The following is a 24,454-nucleotide window of genomic DNA, read 5'->3' as shown; positions in this document are numbered from 1 at the left end:
GGGGGATTTTGTAGCGTCTGGACCAATCAAAAACACAATTTTTCATTTGATTTAACAAATCAGTTATTCATTAGATTAACAAGTCGTCACAGACCCCTCACCCAATAGACTGGGCACCAGGATGTCTGCGAATGACCACAGGCCACTGGTTACCATGGCAACCACGACACCTTTGCTAGACCAGAGCCATTTACGACCTAATGGAATGTGAGTAGGGAAATTCACTGCCTTTTCCATAGGAAGCGACACAGTGCACAGTAGAAATGGACTTTTTTCTAATTAATCCATAGGAAAATCTTTCTTTGAATGAACACACATATCCTTCAGGTCATTGTGTATGTTGTCTTTGAGATTTTATACTGTTTTATGCAGGCTTCTGATGGAAACACTCATTCCTGTCATCTTACCTATATGTAATCCTACCATGTTTAGTATCTATGAATTCGCCTTCTGATGATCTAAACGAGGGTGTACATAGGCAATATATTAGTGTCCTGAGAATCTTTAGTAATTTCGATTCAATTTCATTTGCAAATTACCATGCCCTCACACAAAATTCCCGCTTGGAATTTCAGCCTTTCTCATTGGACAAGCCATCTTGAGAGGCGTGAATCTTCTCCGACCTTAAAGGCCTCACAACAAGGACTTAAGTGTTTATGTAGTTAATAAAGTCTTACTTGTATCACACTTGACGTTGTTCATTGTTTGCTCATAACTGGAGTCACTTAATCATGCAGATTTACGCTACAAGCTCTGTGTAGAGTTGTACAGTAAGAAAGTTATTTCCCTTAACCAGGAAATTAACGTTCTTAAAATTGACAGACAGTTGACCCTGAGAGGTCAAGGAAATATCTACAGCGGATCTAAATATTTATAATTAATTATAACTAGTTATGATTAATTATTCATATTTCCCCATGAGCTGGTTCGCTACATTAAAGCAATTTAATATTACAGAAGTAGTGCTGAGGTCCAAACTAAAGATATACTTAAGTATATTTGATTGTGCTAAAGTGGAACTATTGTAAGTGTACTTCAGGCATACTTTAAATATCTTGCATTTAAAGACCGATATTATACAAAGATCATACAATCCTCACCAATAATGACACTAAAACACATTTTAGGCTTAATATTAATAATATGCATTGTACAATATACAAATACTTCAAATAAATTTGACTTATACTTTGAATTTTTATATCAGTAAGTCTTGAGCGATATGTCAGTAAATATGTTAATAGATTTTTACTATACTTAGTTTGAAATAAATATATTTTAAATAATTTTATAATAACAGGATACAGATTTGTAATGATTAATCCATTAAATGCTATCTATGTGGGCAACTCAGTAGGTTTTGGAACAAAGCTAGTATCTGAAAAAACCAGCCACGTCCACATTAGAGAGCACCTCCTGCAGTCAGACACACATCCCCACCCTGTCCAGTCAAGCTCTGCGGGTGCTGCAAGATCAAGCTGTGAATCAGCTCAGACTCTGTGTCTGTGTGTATGTGTGTGTTTGCACACTGGGATCTTTTGATCAATACAAAATGCTGTAATTTGTCTTGCCAATAAAGCTTAAATGAAACTGGGAAGTGCAGAACTTAAAAGTGAGAGGGAACATGGAAGAAATAGATGAAAGGATACAAAGTGTAAGTAGAATGGTTTTCTGACTGGAGAACAGTTGGAACTGAAATGGTCATAAACCGATGGAAAGAAGAAAGGTGGAAATGAAAGCGAGGGAGTGAGATAAAGGCAAAGGGAAAGGATTAGAAAGAGATAAAGGAAATGAGAGAACACTGAGTCTGTGCGTTTGATGGAGGATGCCGATGAAATATTAGGGTGATGTGAGATGTACGAGAGAGATGAGGCATGTGAGGTCGGCTCTCTGACTTCTTGGCATTCAGAGCAGCCAATGACTGTCTCGACAAAGAAATAAATTATTAAATGGATGAAAATAAGATTAAACCACAAAAGAAATGGACCACTGTGATATGGGCCTAAGGCCACACACACACACACACACACACACAGCAGTGCCTTGAGGTATCGAATAAAACTCACTGATGACACATTTGCTGGTCGTGTTGCATCTGTGCGCAAAATCTACAAGTTTTGTATGCTCTATTTTTGTCTCGTCAGGCTTGACACCCAAACACCTCCACACACAACACAGAGACTCTCATTCACAGGCACAAACTCAGGAGATTCATTTGAGTAGGACCTAAAATGCTAATTAAGGCACTGCGTCATCCATTCAAATCTATTATTACCTAAAATGAAAAAGGAAAACTGCTCTCAGATCAGCAGAAATGTAACTATGAGTGTGAGAGATCACCTGGTCTGAACCAGAGAGCAGAGAGAGACATAAGAGCTGAGGGTTGGTTTAGTGAGAGATGCAGAGGTGTATTTGTATCAGCTTTATTACACAGAGCTGGGTAGTAACTGATTATATGTATTCTGGATTACGTAATCAGATTCCATTTATTTAGTATTAGATAATATTACATTTTAAAATGCTTGTAATCAGATTACAGTTACTTTTGATGGATTACATGATTACAAATTATTTACACAATGGTAAATGATTCATAATTTATTGATTCTCCCAAATTCTTTTTTCTCTTTTAAATTTTCCTTTCTAAAAATTCTGCTGTGTGTCATATTGAATACAGAGAGTATTCACAATATAGGATGGCCATGTAAATGTTATATAGATTAATTTATAATCCATGCTTCTGAATTTGGGGACAAAAGCATTGTAATATTCAATTATGCCATGTATGAGACTAATAAAATATTTCTAATTTGGGTGTTCAAGTGCTTTATTTTTGCACTTTATTTTTCAACAGCTCATAAACCCCCCGATGTACCTTAATTTACCCCAGTTTGGAGTAAATTACGAAATTTCCTGCCAAATCAAACCTGAAAAAAATTGCTATATTTTTACTGTGTTTTACCAGCTGAATCAAAAACAGATTTTTAATGTACTGGCTAAATAATTCATTTGTTAAAAATGTAAAAAACAAACAAGAAATCCTCTATAGTGTACAAGCAAGCATTTTCTGTAACACTTTACGCCACGTGCATTATTATTAGGCATGTTGATATTCTGATATTTTTTTTCCAAGCACATTTTACAAATTCCAAACCACATCAATCTTAATAACTAATATTAATTTTGTATTTAATCATTTATAAGTGATATATAATTGTCCATGAAGGCTGGAAGTGAAAAATTCCTTATATAGGTGTGCATAATTATTAGGTATGCTTTCTTTTACTGATAAAATGAGTCAAAAAAAGAGGTTTAACTCAGACTGAGATGTCAAAAATGATTAAATCCCCATGAGAAATATTCAAAACTAATGCAATACAGAAATTGCAAAGTAAGACATGACCACTGTACAGCAAAATGCTCACTGGGTCAGCGGGGTCAGAAAAAACAGGCGGAGAAGAAAAGACACGTTAAAGTAAATTTTTTGGGGTGTTAGTATCAATATGTTAGTCTTAAAGGGATAATTACCCCAAAAATGAAATTTGATGTTTATCTGCTTACCCCCAGGGCATCCGAGATGTAGGTGACTTTGTTTCTTCAGTAGAACACAAATTATGATTTTTAAGTCCAACCGTTGCAGTCTATCTGTCGTATAATGCATGGCAATGGTAACAAAATCTATGAGAGTAAAAAAAACATGCACAGACAAATCCAAATTAAACCCTGCGGCTCGTGACGACACATTGATGTCCTAAGACACGAAACGATCGGTTTGTGCCAGAAACCGAACAGTATTTATATAATTTTTTACCTCTGATTCACCGCAATGTCCACCTTCCTTGAGCACGTGCACGGCATCCGGTGCGTGAGGTGTGTACGCGCTCTGGCGTAGTTTACGCAAGCGCCGGAAGTGATCTCTCGCGCATATACGTCACTCATTGCTAATCAAAATGGTACTTACTTGCGCTTATCCAGATTGTTCAAGAAACAAAGTCACCTACATCTCGGATGCCCTGGGGGTAAGCAGATAAACATAAAATTTTCAATTTTGGGTGAACTATCCCTTTAAGGTTATCTATAAGGCAGTGAGCTCCAAAACAGTGACAAAATTCGCATTTATAAGATACAAGCATTCAAAGCTTGCAGTTCGGCTCAACGATTTTTTTTTACGTCACATCGTACTTCATCTTCTCGTTAAATCTTCTGACCAATCAAATGCTCTCTAGAATCCGAAGCGCCCGCCCCCTGCACTATAAATATACGCTGAAGCGGCTGAGATCGGTCACTTGTTCACAGTGTAGTATCCTGTACAGTGAATGGCTCGAAGTGCAGAATGTAGGTGATAGGGAATGATTCAGACAGTGTAAATATGCTTTAGATTGGTGCAAATGAGGTCTGGTTTCACGTTGTTTCACGCGAACCGCGGCAGCGCACACAGTCTGATCCGGACTTTGGCTCCGGTCCAGAGACGCGATCGCACGGAGCGGATCATATGCTCGAGTCGGCATATATTAAACACATTTGCAACTACACCGCCTCAGCATGATTATGACCACTATTTTGTTTTACTAAGAGTTTCATATTGAATCTAGGGGGTAGTCTATTAGACTGTGGCTGTCAAAGGCTCTGGCCCGAGCAGATATAAACACAACGCTATTGGCTAATATTAAAGGGGGGCGGGGCTTTTCGATATGTCCCGCCCTCTCTTCTTGTTTCAGTTGAAATTACATCACCACATATAATAATGCTGCATGTTTCGAGGCACTTCAGGGGACCTTTAACTGCAAAAGAATTAAGAATTAATGAAGAATTAGATGTAAAACCATCAGGAATTATTTAGTCTCCAGCGCCACCATTTTCCAGAACTGCAACCTTCCTGGAGTCTCCAGAATTACAAGGTGCCCGTGTATCATCACCTTTACAGCTAACTCACCTCAACTTCATAAACCTTCTTTTTCATGGATGCCTGGATTCTACCCTAAATTATACCACCTGAATGATGATCTACACTAACTACTCTGTTGGAGTTAAAAGAATTTAAACCCTTTTTGACCACCAAGGGTGCCTCACTAAAGAAGGATGTGATAGTAAATAAAGTCACAGGTTCCGCCATGGCTATTTGGCTGTATGGATCCAACGAGCGGAGTTTATTGAGGCAAAAGTCATAGTTAATGGTTTGTTAATAGCGAGAACTGGACATTAAAATAAAGTGCGATCACATTTTCTATAACAGCCTTATATTTTCCGGGAAAACAATTTTTAAATGGTTGAAATGGGTTGACTGAAAAATGACACAGTCAAAGTGACAAATTAGATGAAAACTGAATGAAACAGATTTGCCATTTTTTGGTCTGAATGTCCTTAATTAAAGGTGAATGTGTCCAGATGATGGGCCACTGGATGAGCATTATGCTGACTCATGCCGCTGAAACTACATGACCTTTAACGGCAATGACAATTAAACAACCACAGAAGCCTTTAGAGGGCTCTCATTCTTCTCTCCCAACACACACACCCAAAGAAATATATCAATTACACCTTTAATTAGAGACCTTTTACAAGAGTGTCTGGATATGAATTCTGACTGCTACTGAAAGGATGAATCCTTCTAGCTTTTGTCTAGATGACAACCAAACTATTTCATACAATAATATATTTTGAAATGTCATTTATTCCTGTGATGGCAAAGCTGAATTTTCAGCAGCCATTACGTTCATTATATTGCGCCACTGCAGTCTTCAGTATCGCATGATCCCTCACAAACTTTATTATTAAATATTTGTGAAAAACCATGATATACTAAAGTTTGGTGTGAGTGAGATTAAAAAATCTATTCATCAAAGAATCCTGACAAAATATATTATGGTTTCCAAAAAATATTAAGCATCAAAATGATTTTTAACATTGATGATAATGAAAACCATGTGCACCAAATCAGCATATTAGAATGATTTATGAAGAATCGTATTCCAGTTTCATTACATATAATGTTTAGGCTGATGGAATGAGTATTTTACATCCCTTAAACCTAAATATCATGCAAACCTTTCTGGCTTTTTTACATATTCGTAAAGACATTATTCCTCATCTATATTAAGATATCTTCCTTGTGGACTATGTAGCTGATTTCAGATTTTAATATCCTTGTGGGGACATTTGATCCTCACAGTGTTGGAAAAACCTGACCAAAGCACACATGCTGTTATGTCTCAGTGGGAGAAGTATGAATTATGCTGACCCAGTTTTCAAAGATGAACCCATCCCACTGATCAAACACTGCAGCTATCAGCACAAATCGAATCTAAACTACTCCATAAGCTCTGTGTATGTGTCAGATGCAGTGTGAAGGAGATCTATAGGCTGCAAAGAAGTGGAGAGGAATTACAAAGCTTTTGCTTGAGAGTCTCAGTGAATAGAAGGCAGAGCCGTTGCACTTGAGAGAGAGAGTGTGTGTGTGTGTGTGTGTGTGTGTGTGTGTGTGTGTGTAGGAATTACTGAACTCGGCACAGAAAAGACACCATTCCACCTAACTGTCAAGGCTAAACTCCTTTGGTTGTTATGGAAATGGAGGGGGTGAATGAATGAAGGAGGGAGGATGGATGGAGGGAGGGAGTGAGCTGGGAGAAAGTATGCCTGGCGGGCCAAAATCAAACTGGCAGGAGTGTGACATGACAAATTGTTGCTGCGCCCACAAAACGCTGGGAGACATGATGGATGGCACACCAGCACACAAACAGCTCAGCACACACACATAAAATGGTAAATAAGTCTTGCGATAATGATTTGCATACCAGGCAGCCGCAATTCCGAGGAAAGCATATTACCAGTCACTAGAAAAATGAGAGGATGGAGACACAGAGAAAGAGAGAGGGCAAATTAACAAGACTCACCCAGAGATTATTTGCTTCCTCTCCATTCACATAAACACTCTAAAGCCCAGGCTGCCCTCCAAGGCTGATCTGCCATGTGTTTTGTAACTGATCTGAGAGTTGGGATCATAGAGAATGTTCCCAGCCTTGGATCTGGTTCCTTGACAGTTATATTAATGATTCTTTTATACATTTAAGAACTATATATTAAACAACATTGCTAAAGAAATGAAAATGTGTTAACATTAAATTTTTTTACTACATTTTTTTCTCCAAATTATTGGATTTGGTTGATAATTGGGCCATACTTGATTCACTAAACCAGATGAGTCAGATGTTCTGTAGTCAAGCTATAAACCTTAAAGGGATAGTTCACCCAAAAATGAAAATTCTGTCATTAATTACTCACTCTAATGTCGTTCTAAACCCGTAAGACCTTCATTCATCTTAGGAAAACAAATTAAGATATTTTTGATGAAACCCGAGAGTTTCCTAACCCTGCATAGACAGTAATGTAACTGAATGTTCCCAGGCCCAGAATACTTTTTGTGCACAAAGAAAACATGTAAAACAATGACTTTTTACTACAATTCTTCTCCTCCGCGTCACTGAAGACCAAACAGATTTCACTTCCGGTATTTTTTATTTGTTTTAAATGAAGCCAGTTCTGAATAAGAAGTGTCCTTGGTTCCCAGCTCGTTCTGTGAGAAGCACAGCTACATCTACACCTGTGAGAAGTTGTCCCGTTGTCCAGAAGAACTAGCAGTGTGAGTCATGGCAGATGCCCCTCTTCTGCATGACTGAATTAAGGGACATAATACACCCAAACACCCCCAAATTCTCTCAGAGCTTTTAATGGATGAAAGTTTTTATAGTGGATTATTGAGATTACCCAAAAACTCTTAAGAATCTGTTTCTCAGAGAGCAAAAGTTTTGTGTTATAGCAATAATAGTCTAATAGTTTGACCCACTTTGCAGTTTATTCTGGCCAAGAACTGCCTGCTAGACAGGAAAATATAATTCTATGTGACATTTAGGGACATGTAAATCTGAAAAAGATGATTCCACAATACCAGCCTGTGCACTCCGACTCCCTGAAGCTGCGCAGCAGTCAGCGAATCCAATTGAAACTTATCACTTTTGTGTGCAATATGCATCAAATGACCAGTGAATCTACTGCAGTCAGTCCAGGGATGTGTCGTCTAAGGTTAAGACTAAGAGAAACTGTCTTCATTTCCTGTGAAGAAAAATAGATAAAGGGGAAGATAAAGAGAGATTGGGGGAGGCATGAAAGTTCAGCAGGGTTTAAACTGTTTTCTCAGTTTCCTCTTGTGGTAAAAGCACTCTTGAACAATTTATGTCCTCTCACACCATCTCACTCTCTTTCTATCCATATCCATATCTCATTTCCGCTCTCTTCTCCTAAACTCATCTATTCCCTGTGGTCATCTGAAGACTTGCTATGAACAGCCATTAGTCAGCTCAGCGGCTGTGACATACACACTCTCTCTCTCTCCCTCTCTCTCTCACACACACACACACACACATTCATGCTCTCTCTCTCTGCAAACATTAGTCTCTCTCTGCTGCCGAAAACTGAACCAGATCATATATCTTCTATCGATCAGCCTCAGATCTAATCGGCGAGCCCAACCTCTCTCCTTTATCTCTTCCTTGTACTTTATGGAACCTCATTTGGGCTTGGTGCTTCTAGCAAGACTGACCTTTAAAAGGACACAAAGACTGGTTGTGGAACTAAATGGCCAAATTCAAATAAATCTCAAAACTGGTCTAGAATCAGACTCCCATATTAAAACTTTAGGGTACAATACAATTTAGTACAAAAAAATAAGAAGAAAAAAGAAAACTATTAAACTCATGTTATTGAATAACAAACTGCAAGTACATCATAGAAAAATTTTATAGTAGATTATCTAGGAATATATAACTTTACAGTGTGGGATTATATAAATCGAGTACAGGTATACGTAACAAGCACATTGATTCTTGGGAAAAAATACTAAAGAAGCACATAATGCGAAAGAACATTTGCTTAGCCATTTCCATAAAATAGAACCAGACTCTTACAGCTCTCAATGTCATTTGTCTGGGTTTGTCAGTGTAACCTTTAAGGCGTGCTGCTTATTCAGTCAATGACACTGAGGAATAGTGTGTGTGTATATGTGTGTGTGCACATGTATATGCTAAAAAGCAGCAGTCCTGTAAAACATGGCAACTGCTTAGTGTTTTCTAACTCACCAACACCACCTACACTCCTCTATACAAACATACACAAGCACATAGGAATGCACAATATGTCTTACATATGTCATATATATGTCATACATAGAGAGATGTTTAATGTATCAGTGTGCTTCTCTTCATAATTAAATCCAAAGCATTCCACAACACTACAGCAAATCACTCTGAATGAATCAAGTTTTTCCAAACTGGGGATTTGTGAAGGGTTTGTGAGTTAATGAAAAATTAAGAATTAATTAAATACCCATGGCAGCTTTACCCAGATCTGAGCTCTGTGGGTGGGGTGAATTGGAGCACAGATCACGAGGCCACTGCACTACACATCCTGATCATTGTGTTCTTACTCCAGCACATGCAGGGCTAACGATCTACAACTGGCCAGACAGTCTGTGCATCCTTAACTAGAGCCTCTGTGTGCGTGTGTGCGTGCGTGCGTGTGCGTGTGCGTGAGACATTGTAAATGAGCGAGCATCGACCAGTTCTGTCTACGCAAGGAGAATGACACTCAAAACGCAAGATCAAAATGTCCTCTGTGTCACTCACAAAGACCTCACACAGACACCCAAACATACACACAAAATCTGTTATATATATTAAGCCATCATTAGCATGTGCAAAATGCATAACTCAAAACAACAAGTTCACATTTATTGCTTTGTTTTCTCTAGCGTTTTCTACTCAACATATCATGCTCTGATTTCTCCCTTCCTCACACAATCCATCTCTTCATCAGTCAGAACCTTGGAGACTTTGAGTCAGGGTGACTATCAATCAATGGAAGGGCGTGTTTGCTTGTGGGTTGCCTCAACCCACACACATATACAGATGCGCTTACTGAAAAATTGATGACTGAAAAAAAGAGTTTAAAAAGTGAATAGGGAGGAAAGTGAGATTGGAAAAACAACTCTGCACATACCATCATTTGCTTCTTTTATATTACATATAGAGAAATTAAAACTTACACATGCCTAGAGTCACTGTTATTTTCAAGCAGATCTGACTGGGAGTAGTTGCTTTTCTTTTGGTTGTTCAGACAGACTGTGATTGTCGAGGCCATGTTGGGTATTTTTATGCTATTCACAAATATCCCAAAAACAGCATCAGAAGGAAGAGGTTGGACAATTACTTCTCTGCTTTCCCTCTCTGTGCTTGTGTGGGTGTCTTTGTATTTCTGTCTGGTTTCTGCTTGCACTCAGTAATTCAGCTTGACTGCAGTCAATAATTCAACCACTGATTGAACACTGGAGAACAAGGAGAGTGAAAAAATAACAAGAAATGGAAAATGAGTGATAAATTGAGATCTATCTATCTATCTATCTATCTATCTATCTATCTATCTATCTATCTATCTCTCTCTCTCTATCTAACCCCGTCTCCCTCTAGAACTCTAAACAGAAACAAGTTTACATAATTCGTTGACAGACTTACTTAGACTACAAACTGCTTACTCGCTAACCCCTTGTAAGTTGAAAATTAAACCTCTTTTGTTCCAGCAGCACTCTTTTATTATGTAACAGACGTGCCAAAGACTGTGAACTGTGGGCCCCTCTTTCAGCATTGACTGCTGATTACATAATGCAACTGCAGGTGCAGTCTGGGTTCACAAATGATACTCTCGGCACAGAATGCAAACACATGAATGAAGTTCTGTTTCTGTTCTTTTACTTTTGAATGTCTATTCATTTTTAAAGAGGGGCTGGGCTGTGTATTACATCATTAGTTTTTAAGTCTTTAAAAGATGGGACTTTATAGGCAATCAGATTCAAATAAAAATTAGAAAATTAGTTTGATTTGAATTAAAGTGATAAATAGAAAAAAATTAAGGCAGAAACACCAATATGTTGTTTCACGCTGCAACTGTTTGCAATACAGACCAAATCTTATAACAAATGCACAAAACACAAGGCTAACAGAAACATGGATGATTCAGAGAAATACAGAAGACGCTACAACTGAACTTTGTCCATCTCTGTCTAGTCGGGGATAATGTGTTACAATGCATGTAGTTAAATAAGATATAATATTAACCTTCACATGTGAAGAGAGAACAAGAGAAGTGAGAGAGTACAGAACGCAGGATGTCTGAAAGAAAAAGACTGCGGAGAGGGTGAGAAAAAGGGGGAGAGGAAAGTGGAAATCTGGATTAGTCCGAGTTCAGACTGAAATTCTCTAGTGGCCGCATGGTTTCGATTGGCAACATGTGGATTTTGGAAAAAAACACACCACAACGGTCCACAGGCCTAAAACAGCGTTTCATCAGTGCCCTGCTGTACTGCACCGGAGAAATGCAACAATTACATACCCACATGCAGGGTAAGAGACCACAACACTACAGTACAGAACATTCAGGTCAATAAATGATGAATAATATACTGCCACTGTGTGAATAATATGTAATCATGTAATCCATAAAAATGTAACTGTAATCTGATTATGAACATTGTAAAATGTAATACTCTAATTACAAGTACTTCTAATTACGTAATCCAGATTACAAGTAATTGGTTATACCCAGCACTGCTCCCATCCACGTTCTTTGTGAATAGAGCATCAATATCTGCTATTAACATATTCTGCTGCTAACCATCTTTTGTCAGAATATTAATTTTTGGTGAATTCTCTATTCTCTCCCAGATAAATTCTTCCCGCTGCAGCTGGTTGAGTGGTGTTTGCGTGGGATCTCACGTGTGATTCTACTAAACAACCCCCTGAGTGGAGCTCTGATTTTGGCAGCGCTGCTGCTGGAGAGCCCCTGGCAGGCTCTGCTGGGGATGCTCGGCCTTTTGGCCTCCACCTTCACAGCTATAATCCTGGGACAGGACTGGTGAGGACTTTCACCCCCACACATACACAAAATTACATATGCATGCACAAATGCACAAATAAAAGTATACTCAGGCATCCAAGCATAAACAAAAACATGCTTATAGCAAAAACAAACAACAACCGAATGCACAAAACACAAGCAATTACAAGAATAAACAGGTGCAAACCTACCAAAACAAATCTCAGAGGCACAAACTGCTTTTACAGCTGCGTACATTCCTTCACATTTCAATCAGACTTCACTGACTGTGCTGTGCATTCTTGATTCACTAAAAAGAACTGGTTCACAAGAGCAGGGCAGGACTTATGGGGCCAGGGGCCCCTGGGCTTGAGGTTATGTTTGGGCCCCATACCTATACTACAAATGCCCTCAACTAGAACATTATTATGGAGTAACACAAAATGCACAAAAATTAAAATATGCTTTCAGGTTCATATACTGTATACAATTAATAGGCAACATGTCTAGCCTAGTCAAAGTTTAGATGTAATATTAAATAGTCACTATAATACAATAAACAGGATGTGATCTCTCAGTTGAGAGATCAAAAACCTGAAATAACACTGTGCAGATGTTCAGAACACTGAAGAGATGTATTATTATGAAAATGTATTGTCATATCTGTGTCTTTTTATGTCAGATTTAATTAACAATAACCAATAGGCCTAATTAATTAACATTGTTAACATTAACATTTGGTATGAAAGTGACAGCAGCTTTTAGTATGCCTGCTGTCTGTCAGTCTGTGTTAAAGAACAGGAGAAAAAAATCACTCTGCTCAAATCTGCTCTTGACTAAATAACTTTTTATTATTTAATATGGATTAATATATAAATATAATCTATATCTATGACTTTATACATCATAGTATTTTGTTCCTGAATAGTAGCAGCTACTGTTAGTTTTAGGCTAGCCTACCTGAAAAGGTTAAAACACAGTTTGTTTCATTTGTATCCTTGTGCTATTGCTAGTAACTTGTTCATTTATACTGACCGTTTAATTGTCTTAAATTGCAATTTAAATTCTCTCTTGGAAGGGAGAGAGAACTCAAAACTCTTCAGATTAATTTAGTGGAACATTAATATAATATAGAATCATCCTCTGTAAAGAAGACATGTGAGAATTTATCATTATCTTTGTAAATGTGCGCTCTTTTGGGCTAAAGGCTTAATGGAACCGTTTAAAGTAGCCATGTGATCACAAATTAATCGGCGATTCGGCGCAGCGCAAACATGATTTAATACGCGTGTCCTTCTTCTATGTGAAAAAAATCATAAATTCCAGTTTATGCTGTTTGATTATGGCTTCGAATGTCGTAGTTGGAAGCTGGAAGCTGGCCCGTTCGCGCTGTTGAAATGCGACTAATAATTTATGACTAGCACATAACTGAACAAATGTAAACGGGTTAAGGCGGGGCCCCCTACAAGGCGGGGCCCCTGGGCTGCAGCCCAGTCAAGCCCAATGGTAAGTCCGGCAATGCACAAGAGTCATTTCTGTGAGAATTGGACTTCAGTGGTCGTTCTGTTTGCTATTCCTACACAAAAATGAACTGGCTCATAAGAGTCATCCCTTTTGGAATCAGAATACACAGTAAATTCTTGTAATTGAATGTTATTGATTAATTAAACATAACCGGCTCATAAAAGCCTTTTTCATTCTGTTTGTTCATGACAAACTACAAATAAATAAGAGTAATTCGTTCAGGAATTAGAGTACAGAGCGCTCTATGTTATTGATTCACTATAGATAGAACCGTCGGGTCATTTATGAAAGAATCGGACATCATTGATTGTGCTGTTTATTACTGATAGAGCTCATAAGAGTCATTTGTCCAGGAATTGGACAGCATTCGTTGCGCTGTTTGTTACTGATAAAAAGAACCGCCCCATAAGAGTAATTCGTTGAGGAATTAGAGTATACATGGCCACACTGTATGTTGATGATTCACTGAATAGAACCGGATTGTAAGAGTCTTTCATGCAAGAATAATTTTTCGGGATGTAGGACTACAATGGTCATGCATAAATCTCATTTGTTCTCCATTTAATCTCATTGCATACACACACACAAAGAAAACACACATAGCTCAGAAAACAAACATAGCTGTATTTGCATCTAAGAATGCATCTAAGCATTCCCCTGGTCTGTTGAAAAACTCAATTTATCTAAGCACATGACAAACATGGCTAGAAGAGAAGCACATGCTGATTCCAATCTGACATGTGATCCTAACCTGCAGTGAGGAGGTATCCAGTGGCCTTCATGGTTTTAATGGGATGCTGGTGGCTCTGCTGATGGGAGTGTTCAGCTCTGCTGGAGACTGGTACTGGTGGCTTCTGCTGCCTGTGTATCTCGGTGGAGCTGCAACGTAAGATACACACAAGCCAATTCATCGATACGAAACACATTATTCTGTCGCATTCACAAAACGAAACACAAATATTTGCTTACCATTCCAAACCCAAACAACCCTTCTCTCTCCTGTCTCAGGACTTTTCTTTCCAGCAGTTTGTCTCCAGTTCTGGATCGCTGGGATTTACCAGTGAACGTCTTCCCCTTTAACACAGTCATCGTGCTGTATCTGGCCTGTACTGGAACTTCTAACCCCTATTTTCCAAACCATCCTGCCCAGCCACCAGGGGCGCCAGGGAGCACCAACCACACTCAACTCCATGTTCCACAGGTGAGTGGATGAAATAGAATTGCAGCTACAAATACTGATATGAAAAAGCAACTCAAATGATTTGCCATTCATGCTCTTAAAATATCTATCCTGTCATCGTATTGATTAGATTTGATTATATTGTCCCTCTCGCTCTGCCTCTCATTCCCCTGTCATATTGTCCACTCTCGCTCTGACATAGCTCTGTCTTTTTATTTACCATCTTCCTGTTTTGCCTCTTTAACCTCCTTTATCTGTACACACAGTGGTCTATTCCTTCCTCCATATATCTTCATCATCCTTCCATTTCACATCTCTCCTGGGATGTGTGTGTATGTGTGAGTGTGTGTGTGTTTAGATGTTTTATATCATGATGATGATCGTATTGCATTACTCTGGTCTGTTGAATGACATTAGGGTGCACTGGGCTGATCTGCCTTCTTTGACAGACTACAGCAACCGACTATTATGGGCTGTTTATAGCCTATATATTCTTGCACTAAATAGTATCTGTGCTTTTACCACGTCTCTATAGAAACAGCTTGATCCGGTAATGATGGGTGCACAGGGCTGACAGAAATAATGGAGAACAATTTTTATATTTATTTTGTATCTGTTTTTATCTCTCAATGTCATGAATATTCAATGTGAAAGAAGCCGAGTTAAAAGCCCATTAAAATTGACTTTTAAAATGAGTTCATATTATATCGAGCTCAAGTCAGCAAATGATTCATGCACAACATTGTGACAGGAATAACATGGGTATAATATCAGTAAATGTGCCAGATTTTGATCTATATGCTTGTAAAAGCTGACGAAACAATCTTTTAACATAATTTAGGATAATTAAAATAATGTCTATAACAATGGATATGTCATCGGTTTTCTGTTTCAATAGGAAATATATCAAAGCAGGAAAGAATATTTCATAGAGTCTTTAAGATCAGCTAATATAGATAATAAAAAGATACACTACCATTCAAAAACTTGGGCAGAGTATGATTTTTTTTAAATCAATGCTTTTATTCAGCAAGGATGCTTTAAATTGATCAAATGACATTTAGAATGTCACAAAATATTTCTCTTGCAAATAAATGCTGTTCTTTCTATTTATCAAAAAGTTTGTTTTACTTGTTTATTATTCAAATAAATGCAGCCTTGGTGAACATACGAGACTTCTTTCAAAAACATTACAATTTTATTGACTGCAAATTTTTCAATGGTAGTATAAATTTACTGTAATATGCATTGATATGCTATATGAAGACATTAGTCATGTATTTAGGCCTCATCTACAGGTGTGTTTGCTGTTCCCATCAGCTCCTGCAGGGGGTGGTGTTGGGCGTAGGGCAGATCTTTGCATGTGGGACTGTAGGCTCGTCTCTGCTCATCCTCGGTGCTGTTTTCCTCTTCTCACCCATCCTGGCTGTCTATGCTCTCCTGGGCTCTGGCATTAGCACTATAGCAGGTGAGTCAGAAATTAAAAGCAAATATCAGCAGAAAAATAATATCTCAAAAGTTTCTCCAAGACCCCAACATGATTGAATGGAAACCAAACAAGTCAAAGATCTAAATATGAAACATTTCTGAGAAAAAAATCCAAGACCACATTATCTGAACAATGCCATCCGCATTCATTTTAAAGCTCTATGCTGTTTCTATATGCTGACAATTGTCTCATTTTTGTCTATTATTTTTTTTTTAATTGTTACTTAAACATAATATGAGAAAGCTTTTGAGCTATGAAAGAGACACTTTTTTGGAGCATCTGCATGGTGGTATGGAAGGATGTGGGATAGAGATACATGGATGAACAGAACAAATCAAACATTTTGGCTAAATCTTGGGTTCTCTAGGGCTTTGTGCTGAGTATTCTGGCTGTGTAGCGGTGATTTATTCAGCTAAAGCAGCCTGCAAACAGATTTCCTCAAACACCTACTATGCAGAAGATAATGATTTGCGCCTGCCGTTTGACAATTAGCCAGTTTTACTGTTGCGTTTAGACCATGGAAGGTGTTTTTACCCTTTCACTCATTCTCTCTCTCATATACACTGACAGTCTTTCTTTCTCCTTTATATTTTCTATACACAGCCGTACGGAGACATATGAGTCATCGCAGACACAAAGACACTACAGAGGTTGGGTAGACTGTGTGTGTGGGTCTGTTTGTGAGAGAGAGAGAGAGAGAGAGAGAATTAAGGTAGAAGAGACTGATGTAAGATACCTCGTCCCCAGCACAACGCCCACACATAATACACACTGTTTCATTTCATCCCCTGCAGTGTGATTCACACTCACAAACTTCAAAGCTCTCATGTAATATTCCATAAAGGAGCAGCGAAGAGTCTTTGGGCTTATCAGGGACTCTGCAGTATATCCTTGTTTGTGAGACAGCTGTCTGTTATTCCCCGTAGTAGCGAGGGGGTTGATTTTAGAAAGGAAGAATCACTTTTCTGGCTTTTCCTTGTCTATTACCCTGTCTGTGTGTCAGCAGAACATTTAAATTTAATTTGGAAAGGGTTCAGATTGCTAGAGGGTTTGAACTGTATGAGACAGATGGAGAGAAGGAGAGAAAGCAGTGCTGGATTATGGATGGGGCCGATGGGGCCAGTGCTTCAGACTGTCTGGGGCCTCTAAAGTCTCAGGCCACACATTCTGAGACTGATAAAGGAAGCTGAACATCAGGGCCCTTGGCACATACACTGCTGTTCAAAAGTCTGGGATCTGTATTTTTTTATAGAAATAAATACTTTCATTCAGCAAGGATTCTTTAAAGTTTAAACCGATCAAAAGGCATTTATTATGCTATTAAATATTTCTATTTCAAATAAATGCTGTTCTTTAACCTTCTATTTATCAAAGAAATCTGATAAAAAGTTTATCACACTTTCCAAAAATATTAAGCAGCACAACTGTGTGCAACTCTCATGGCAATGAGAAATGTTTCTTGAGCAGCAAATCAGAATGATTTGAAGGATCACATAACATTGAAGACTGAGGTAATGGCTGCTGGAATAAAATATATTAATGAAAATATATTCAAACAGAGAACAGGTAAAACTGTAATCGTATTTCACAATATTTCAGTTTTTACTGTATTTATGATCAAATAAATGCAGCCTTAGTAAGCATAAGAGACTTTTGAAAAAAATGTTTTCGAAAAAGCAAACAAACAAACAGAAGTATACAGCATAAACCCACCACACGTCTCTCTCCCATTCTCACATTTTACCTCTCTGGATTAATAAAGTACTGTTCTTTACATTTCAATGTGCCAGCAGTACTTGCGGGAACTATGAATGTAAGACTTCCAAAGACCCGTTATCTGAAGACTGTCCCTCACACACACACTCTACACATCCTCACCATCCAATCAATACCACTCTTATCCCTGCACTCATCTTACCATCCCATTCTCCTCTTTTTTTTTATCGATTAATGGTTCACTCCTCTCTCCCTGGTGTAGAATTTCTCTCTTACTACAGTATGTAATTACATCTGTATTTTACCAGACAGAAGCCTACAGAGAAATAGACACCCTTTACAAGATTGTTCTTTTAGAGTTCTTCCCAATTACGATCAAGCTATTGTACAGGTACTGTTTTCTCATCTGATATCCTAAATAATGTTGATTTTCAACCTCATGAGCTGAAACCATTTTTTTAGCTGTTTATTTCCTATTCATTTAAATGAGGTTTGTAATTTTGTAAACCTTCTTACCAGAATTTGGTTCTAAATAAAGCTTAAATTTAGATTTCCATAGTATTTTCTAGTAATAAACATAAGAATTTTAAATTAAATGTATGATTTCTGGGACAAGTCTCATTATACTCATAATGACTGTATGAAAAGGTGAGCTCGTAAATCTTTGGAAATTGACTGAGATGTGAAAAATAGTTTCCATATGACAGGTATTGAGGAGTTTAAATGGAACAACGAGCCCTGATGAATCATTCACAATTAGACCAAGAACATTAAGTCCTTTTCAAAGAACATGATGCTTATGAATCTATTGGCAGCAGCCTTGAAAGCAAACTTTCAGCTATTACAGGGAATGATGTGGTGTGATTTGTCATGTGATGTCACTTCCATTTGTACCTTACATAAAAACATCTCATCTAAATCTAATCTACAACAAATTAAGTCTACAATTAATTCTCAAGACCCTCCACACCAAACATATTAAGTTCAGAGGTTTGGTTTAATTGTAGTCATAAGAAAGTGCAATAGAACTAAAAGTGGTTTATATGTTTGTTTGTCCAAAGATTTCACTAAATCGAAACAGAATGGGGACTCCTAATCCTGTCCCGCAGCATGAAGAGTGGTCCACTGATAATGAGATTTGGTGTTTAGCAGACAGGCTGTTCATGCTGTTCATGCTGTCATGACTCATATTATAAACCCACTGAAGTTAGCACAGGTTCACAACTGATGATCCCGCACACACAAATGCACAAAGATGAGCCCGTAACCATGGTGATACTGAAACTAGGACTAATGAATCCATTCTGGGTCACAGATGTTGAATTTAGGTTATAGAATTGCATAGATGGCATATATCAGTGTATTGTAAGCGTTATATAACCGGATCAGAGATGAGTTATGGAAACACCAGAAAAAAATATTGCATGCCTTGTGATTCACAGCATTTGAATTGGAAATGAAGACCTGATTCCCTTCTGCACTCAAGATTGTGTGTGTGTGTGTGTGTGTGTGTGTGCTTGAGAAGGAATCTTTTAAATCTATTCTTCAAATCTCAAACTATTTCAGTGACACACTAATCATGAAACGCCACACAACACAATCTGTTTTATAATTAGTATGTCGTCTACGAATGTTTACCAGTTTGTAACAGCTTGAAATCTGTAAACCTGTCAACAGGCTCCAAATGTACAAACATGCATACTGATTCATGCTAAAAAAAAACATTTATTTATAAAAAAGAAAACAATATCTGGGAGAAAAAAGAGAGTGAACAGATGCTATGAGCCTTCTGGGTGACATTGCTTTTCTGTTGAGATGGGAAAGAGAATTCTGGGTGTGTCCCTCCTGCTGCTGCTGATGCTAGGTTTTCATCTCAGAGCTCTTTTATTGGGAGTCCTTCGCTATGAAACGATGAAACATAAAGAGTCCCAAATGTGCAGTCAGAAGGATGCACTCAAATGTTTTGCACTGGAGCTCATTTCCCCTGCATTCATAAGTTGGCATTTTCCATGAACAGAGTACGAAATAGGGACTAAAACATTTTTTAATGTTTTTAAAAGTCATTTTTTATTAAGCCATTTTTCTTTTCTTTTTTTACAAAAATAGATGTTTCATTAACTTTTGTGAAAGAAAGGAATATACACATTTTATTATCATATTCATTTTATATAAACTACCGTTTACAAGTTTGGGGATGTAAGATTTTTTATGTTTTTGAAAGAAGTCTCTTATACTCACCAAGGCTGCATTTATTTGTGCAAAAATACAGTGAGAACAGTAATACTGTGAAATATAATCAAAATTTAAAATAACTGTTTTCTATCTGAATATATATTAAAATGTAATTTATTTGTGTGACAAAGCTATGAATCTTTCACAGTCTTCAGTGTCTCATGATCCTTCAGAAATCATTCTAATATGCTGATTTGCTGCTCCAGAAACATTTCTGATTATTATCAATGTTGAAAACTGTTGTGCTGCCTAATATTTTAGTGGAAACTGTAATAATGTTTTTTCAGGATTCTTTGATGAATAATAAGTTAAAATGAACAGTATTTGTTTCAACATTATAAATGTCTTTCCTGTCACTTTTGATCAATTTAATGTGTCCTTACTGAAAAACTTGCTGTTAGTACAATAGTGTATAGGCTATTTTATATGCTGAATATGTCTATATTTAAAATCAATGTTTATAACAATAAACACCAAATTAAATTAAATGATCAATGATCCAAATTAAACTAAACTTGTTCAATTAGAAGATAGATAGATGGAAAGGCGCCAGATCTGTATAGCTGTACCATGGTCAGGAAAAACAAATGGTGAATAAATGTAATTAGGCAAAGAAGTTATCAAATGTGAGCATGCATGCAGCCATGCAAATATACATCAGTTACCGTAAGAGGCATGTTCTTGAGTTTTATTGAATAGATTCATGCTGTGAAAAAATGCAGAAAGAGAGAGAGAGAGAGAGAGAGATGATGTGCTACAACACAAGAAAGCTCTAGAAAATGGTGGGCGGTGAGTGAAGTCTGAAGGCTTGGACAGGAACATGGGGGCAGCAACTAACTATATTCTGTAATGAATATACATTGCCACCTTCAGTTCACAATCAGAACTACAATCAAGAACCCAAACCCTCTAAATACATTTGTGTACAGTACACCAGATATCAAATATTATTTTACAAAATACCCAAGAAATTCAATAACTGACCCATCAAAAAAGACGAAGTACCTTCTTTAGGCAAAGCATAATACATTTTGAAAACTTTATTGTTGCACATTGCTTACAGGTTCACATAAAGTAGGCAATTCAGTCAATACTATGCAGTATACATTTTAATAGAATAGAAGTATGCTAGTATTTCATTCTGAACACAACCATGGTAAGGAAGTCAAAATACCTGAATAGAGTTTCTGGTAGCATCCTATTCATATTCACCTCAATGGCAGTTGCTCAAATAGGCCTATTACATGCAGTCCCAGAGAATGTGATGCTGTCATATTCACTCACTGACCACTCTGTTCCAGACACAAACTAGTTTTAGCCAATCACCAGAGCCATAGATTGCATTTTGCTTGCATAATAGGGTAGTAGGCCACAGCAGAACCACCAGCTGCTACATATCTCTGTAGGCTAACCTGGAAGTTAGCATCACCCTTGTTCCCTCAACAAAAACCCAAAATGACTTTTCCTATTGCAGAAATTAAGCTTTGTGAAGTTTATGATACTTACACATTTTGTTCATCATGATAATCTTCTGAACTGAGCACAACTTTTATGAATTTGACACATTCACCAGAAGTAAAAACCTAAACATAAGCTATAAATGAACTACACCAAGGTCACATGATTTCAACATCACCTCCATTAACCCTTTAGATCTTTCTTTTAAGTTTGAGTAGGAATAGTTAGCAGTAGGGCTGTCGCGATTCGTCGATTTTATTCGACTATTCGATTTTTTTAAATCGCGTGGACTAACCTGCAAAATACCGGAAGTGGCGCATTTCACGGACGAGAATCCATAAAACACATTATTAGACTGTTTCCCAAGGCTGCATGATATATTAAACCCATTTAAAAATCATAATTAAGCATAATTGTGAATTTACAAACGCTACGATTGAATTAATTACATGCAATGCCGTTCTAATACAGTATATGCGCTTTCATTATTTACATGCGTGTAGGTTAAGTACATGCTTCACACAGCGGCTCCGTTCACAGTAGCTCCACAGGAACTGTTATCATTTACACGTGTCGAGCGTCTCAAACTCCATCTCTATGTTGTTGTGAGTTTGGGTTTATTATAACGTTCATCTGGGAACGCAACGTGCACCATTTCATCAGATTTGTAAGGTAAATGATTTATAAATCTACGCAAACTCATGAGAATACATCGCGGTTTCAAGATAAAAGTTGCTCTATTGTTTATAATACATTATGTATTTTAACAGTTTTGTTCAATAAAACCATATGATTTCTTGCTTTTGATACTTTATTTGAACTAATGATATTGCCTCATTGCTATTATATATGTATTTTAAGTCATTTTAAAGGCTATTGTTCACTTACATCTATTATTAACACACAAAAAATTTATTATAATTAATAATGCCCTATGAAATCCGTTTTATTTCCAAATTCAGTTTTGTTCCATTTTCATTTTTCTATACTCTGTTTTAATGGTTAAATTAAATTTTATTAATCAAGAAGCCTGTCTAATTAATTGAGTTTTACAGTTTTATCTTTACCAAATTCTGTTTTCCATTATTTTCTGGATTCCATTTGAATGGTTCCATTACATTTTAATAATCAAAAGCATCTCCAATTAATTGATTTTATAAAAATAAAAATGAAAATCTTTTTTTTTCAGAAATACTGCACATTTACATTTTTCTCCTAAATAAATTCTGGTAAATAACATTTCTGGTAAATACTCCTTTAAAAAGTGTTTTTTATTATAATTTTATTAGTAGTAGACTAGAACACCTGGATATGTTGTCATTCTTACACTATAATACTGAACTTTGATTTCAGTGATTTGGACTATAAAATGGATGCTTTACTTTTGCTTTAAAAAAAGGATTTCATAGAAATTTGGATTTCATTTGGTTTAATAAAATATAGTTTAATAAAATATTCTTAAGTAAAATTGGTGATTTCTTGTGGGAAATTAATCGTTTAGATTAATCGATTAATCGATAAATTAGTCAATAAATTTATCGAAATAAAAATAGTCGTTAGTGGCAGCCCTAGTTAGCAAAAGTGCAATTATAAACACGAGTGAATGGATGAGTTTTCCTGTTGAGTATGATCATGATGGCATTTATTGTCCCGTTTAGCCTTTTTTTTTAGCAAAAGTTGTCTTTATCAAGACAAACAAAAGCTTTCCAAAATAACAGAGTGTAATACTGATGTACTTTATGTCATAGAATAACACATGAAAAAAGGTTTATTTCAGGCATTTAACCTAAAACCCATTAATAAAACCCATTGACTTCAGGATAATGGAACCGGAGAGTCTAATGCTAACTTGTTTCTGGGTTTAGGCTACAAAAATAAGTCATCCCTGCTGCAGCCTATTGCAAATTCGGTCTAAATGATTTTTAACATGCCAGTCTGTTATTGTAGTAATATTTCAGCCCCAAAATGGCACATAAAACAAAACAAACCTGTCAAAGTGGGTCGTTCTTGGCCAGAATAAGCTGCAATTTGGACCAGCCATTAGTCTAACACTAGCAAAGCTTTGACCCCCTAAGCCATGGTCAATAACTGTATGGACTCAAGTTCTCTCTGTTGCCTTCTGCAGGTCTGTCTATGTCAGTGCAGCACAGCTTTCTGTACTCTGGCCTCTCAGGTTTTAATGGTGCTCTGGGTTGCATGACCATAGGCGTGTTTTACATACTTAGCTGGAGAACGCATCTCTTATCTATTGCAAACGGTGAGTAATGCACAGAAACATCCTTTGTAGTGTTATTTCATTTTTCTACAACTAAATTATTTATTCTCTCTTAAGCCTTGCTTTCAGCTTACACAGACATCGCCTTGAGCAACCTGCTAGGAGCTGTAAGTGAACACACAATTATGCACACTCTGTCCAGCACACCCTCTGGGTTTCATCTCTGTATTCAGCCAGTTTTTGTTTGTTTCCCTCTCACCTGTGCAGTTGGGCCTCCCAGCAAGCAGTTGGGCTGCAACTCTGACAGGCACTCTGATGCTGTTGCTGACAGGAAAAAACCTCAAAGAATACAGAATCCCTACTGGAAAAGTAACCTCGCCAGAACAGAACTTGCACTCACACAAGCAATGGTCTGCGGCCAATACGAATGCAGCTGATGTATAGTGTTTACATAAATTCATAGATATATAAATATCCAACTGTGACAGCACATGACATTTTAAAAGAAATTACTACTTTTTTTCAGCAAAGGTGCATTAAATGGTTCAAAAGTGACAGTAAAGTATTTTTCGAATGTTACAAAATATTTCTTTTTCAAATAAATGCTCATCAAAGAATCATGAAAAAATGTATCATGGCTTCCCCAAAAATATTAAGCAGCACAACTGTTCTCAACATTGATAACATAAATGTTTCTGAGTGAGTACTGGATTGAAAATTCTGC

At 37.1% G+C, this 24,454-nt stretch overlaps 1 protein-coding gene across 1 annotated transcript; it reads left to right on the top strand.

Moving 5' to 3' along the window:
- The first annotated feature begins 11,329 nt into the window (after nt 1-11,329).
- Nucleotides 11,330-24,174, top strand: LOC107563196 (urea transporter 2). The gene is made up of 8 exons (XM_016248005.1): nt 11,330-11,444; nt 11,766-11,955; nt 14,198-14,326; nt 14,449-14,641; nt 15,941-16,088; nt 23,641-23,772; nt 23,848-23,897; nt 23,998-24,174. Exons 1-8 carry the CDS (start codon nt 11,330-11,332, stop codon nt 24,172-24,174), a joined length of 1,134 nt encoding a protein of 377 aa, XP_016103491.1.
- Nucleotides 24,175-24,454: the final 280 nt, after the last annotated feature.

The sequence above is a fragment of the Sinocyclocheilus grahami genome, unplaced genomic scaffold (genome assembly GCF_001515645.1).
Source record: "Sinocyclocheilus grahami isolate Dianchi unplaced genomic scaffold, SAMN03320097.WGS_v1.1 scaffold24.1, whole genome shotgun sequence".
NCBI classification, from domain to species: Eukaryota; Metazoa; Chordata; class Actinopteri; order Cypriniformes; family Cyprinidae; genus Sinocyclocheilus; species Sinocyclocheilus grahami.
The sequence above is the reverse complement of the archived record's forward strand: the minus strand, read 5'-3'. Positions and strand labels throughout refer to the sequence as shown.

Coding starts and splice junctions, on each gene's coding strand:
- LOC107563196 (XM_016248005.1), top strand. CDS start 11,330: ATGTGGATTTTGGAAAAAAACACACCACAACGGTCCACAGGCCTAAAA. Junction 11,445..11,765: donor ATTACATACCCACATGCAGG/GTAAGAGACCAC, acceptor ATTCTCTCCCAG/ATAAATTCTTCCCGCTGCAG. Junction 23,773..23,847: donor TCTCTTATCTATTGCAAACG/GTGAGTAATGCA, acceptor TTCTCTCTTAAG/CCTTGCTTTCAGCTTACACA.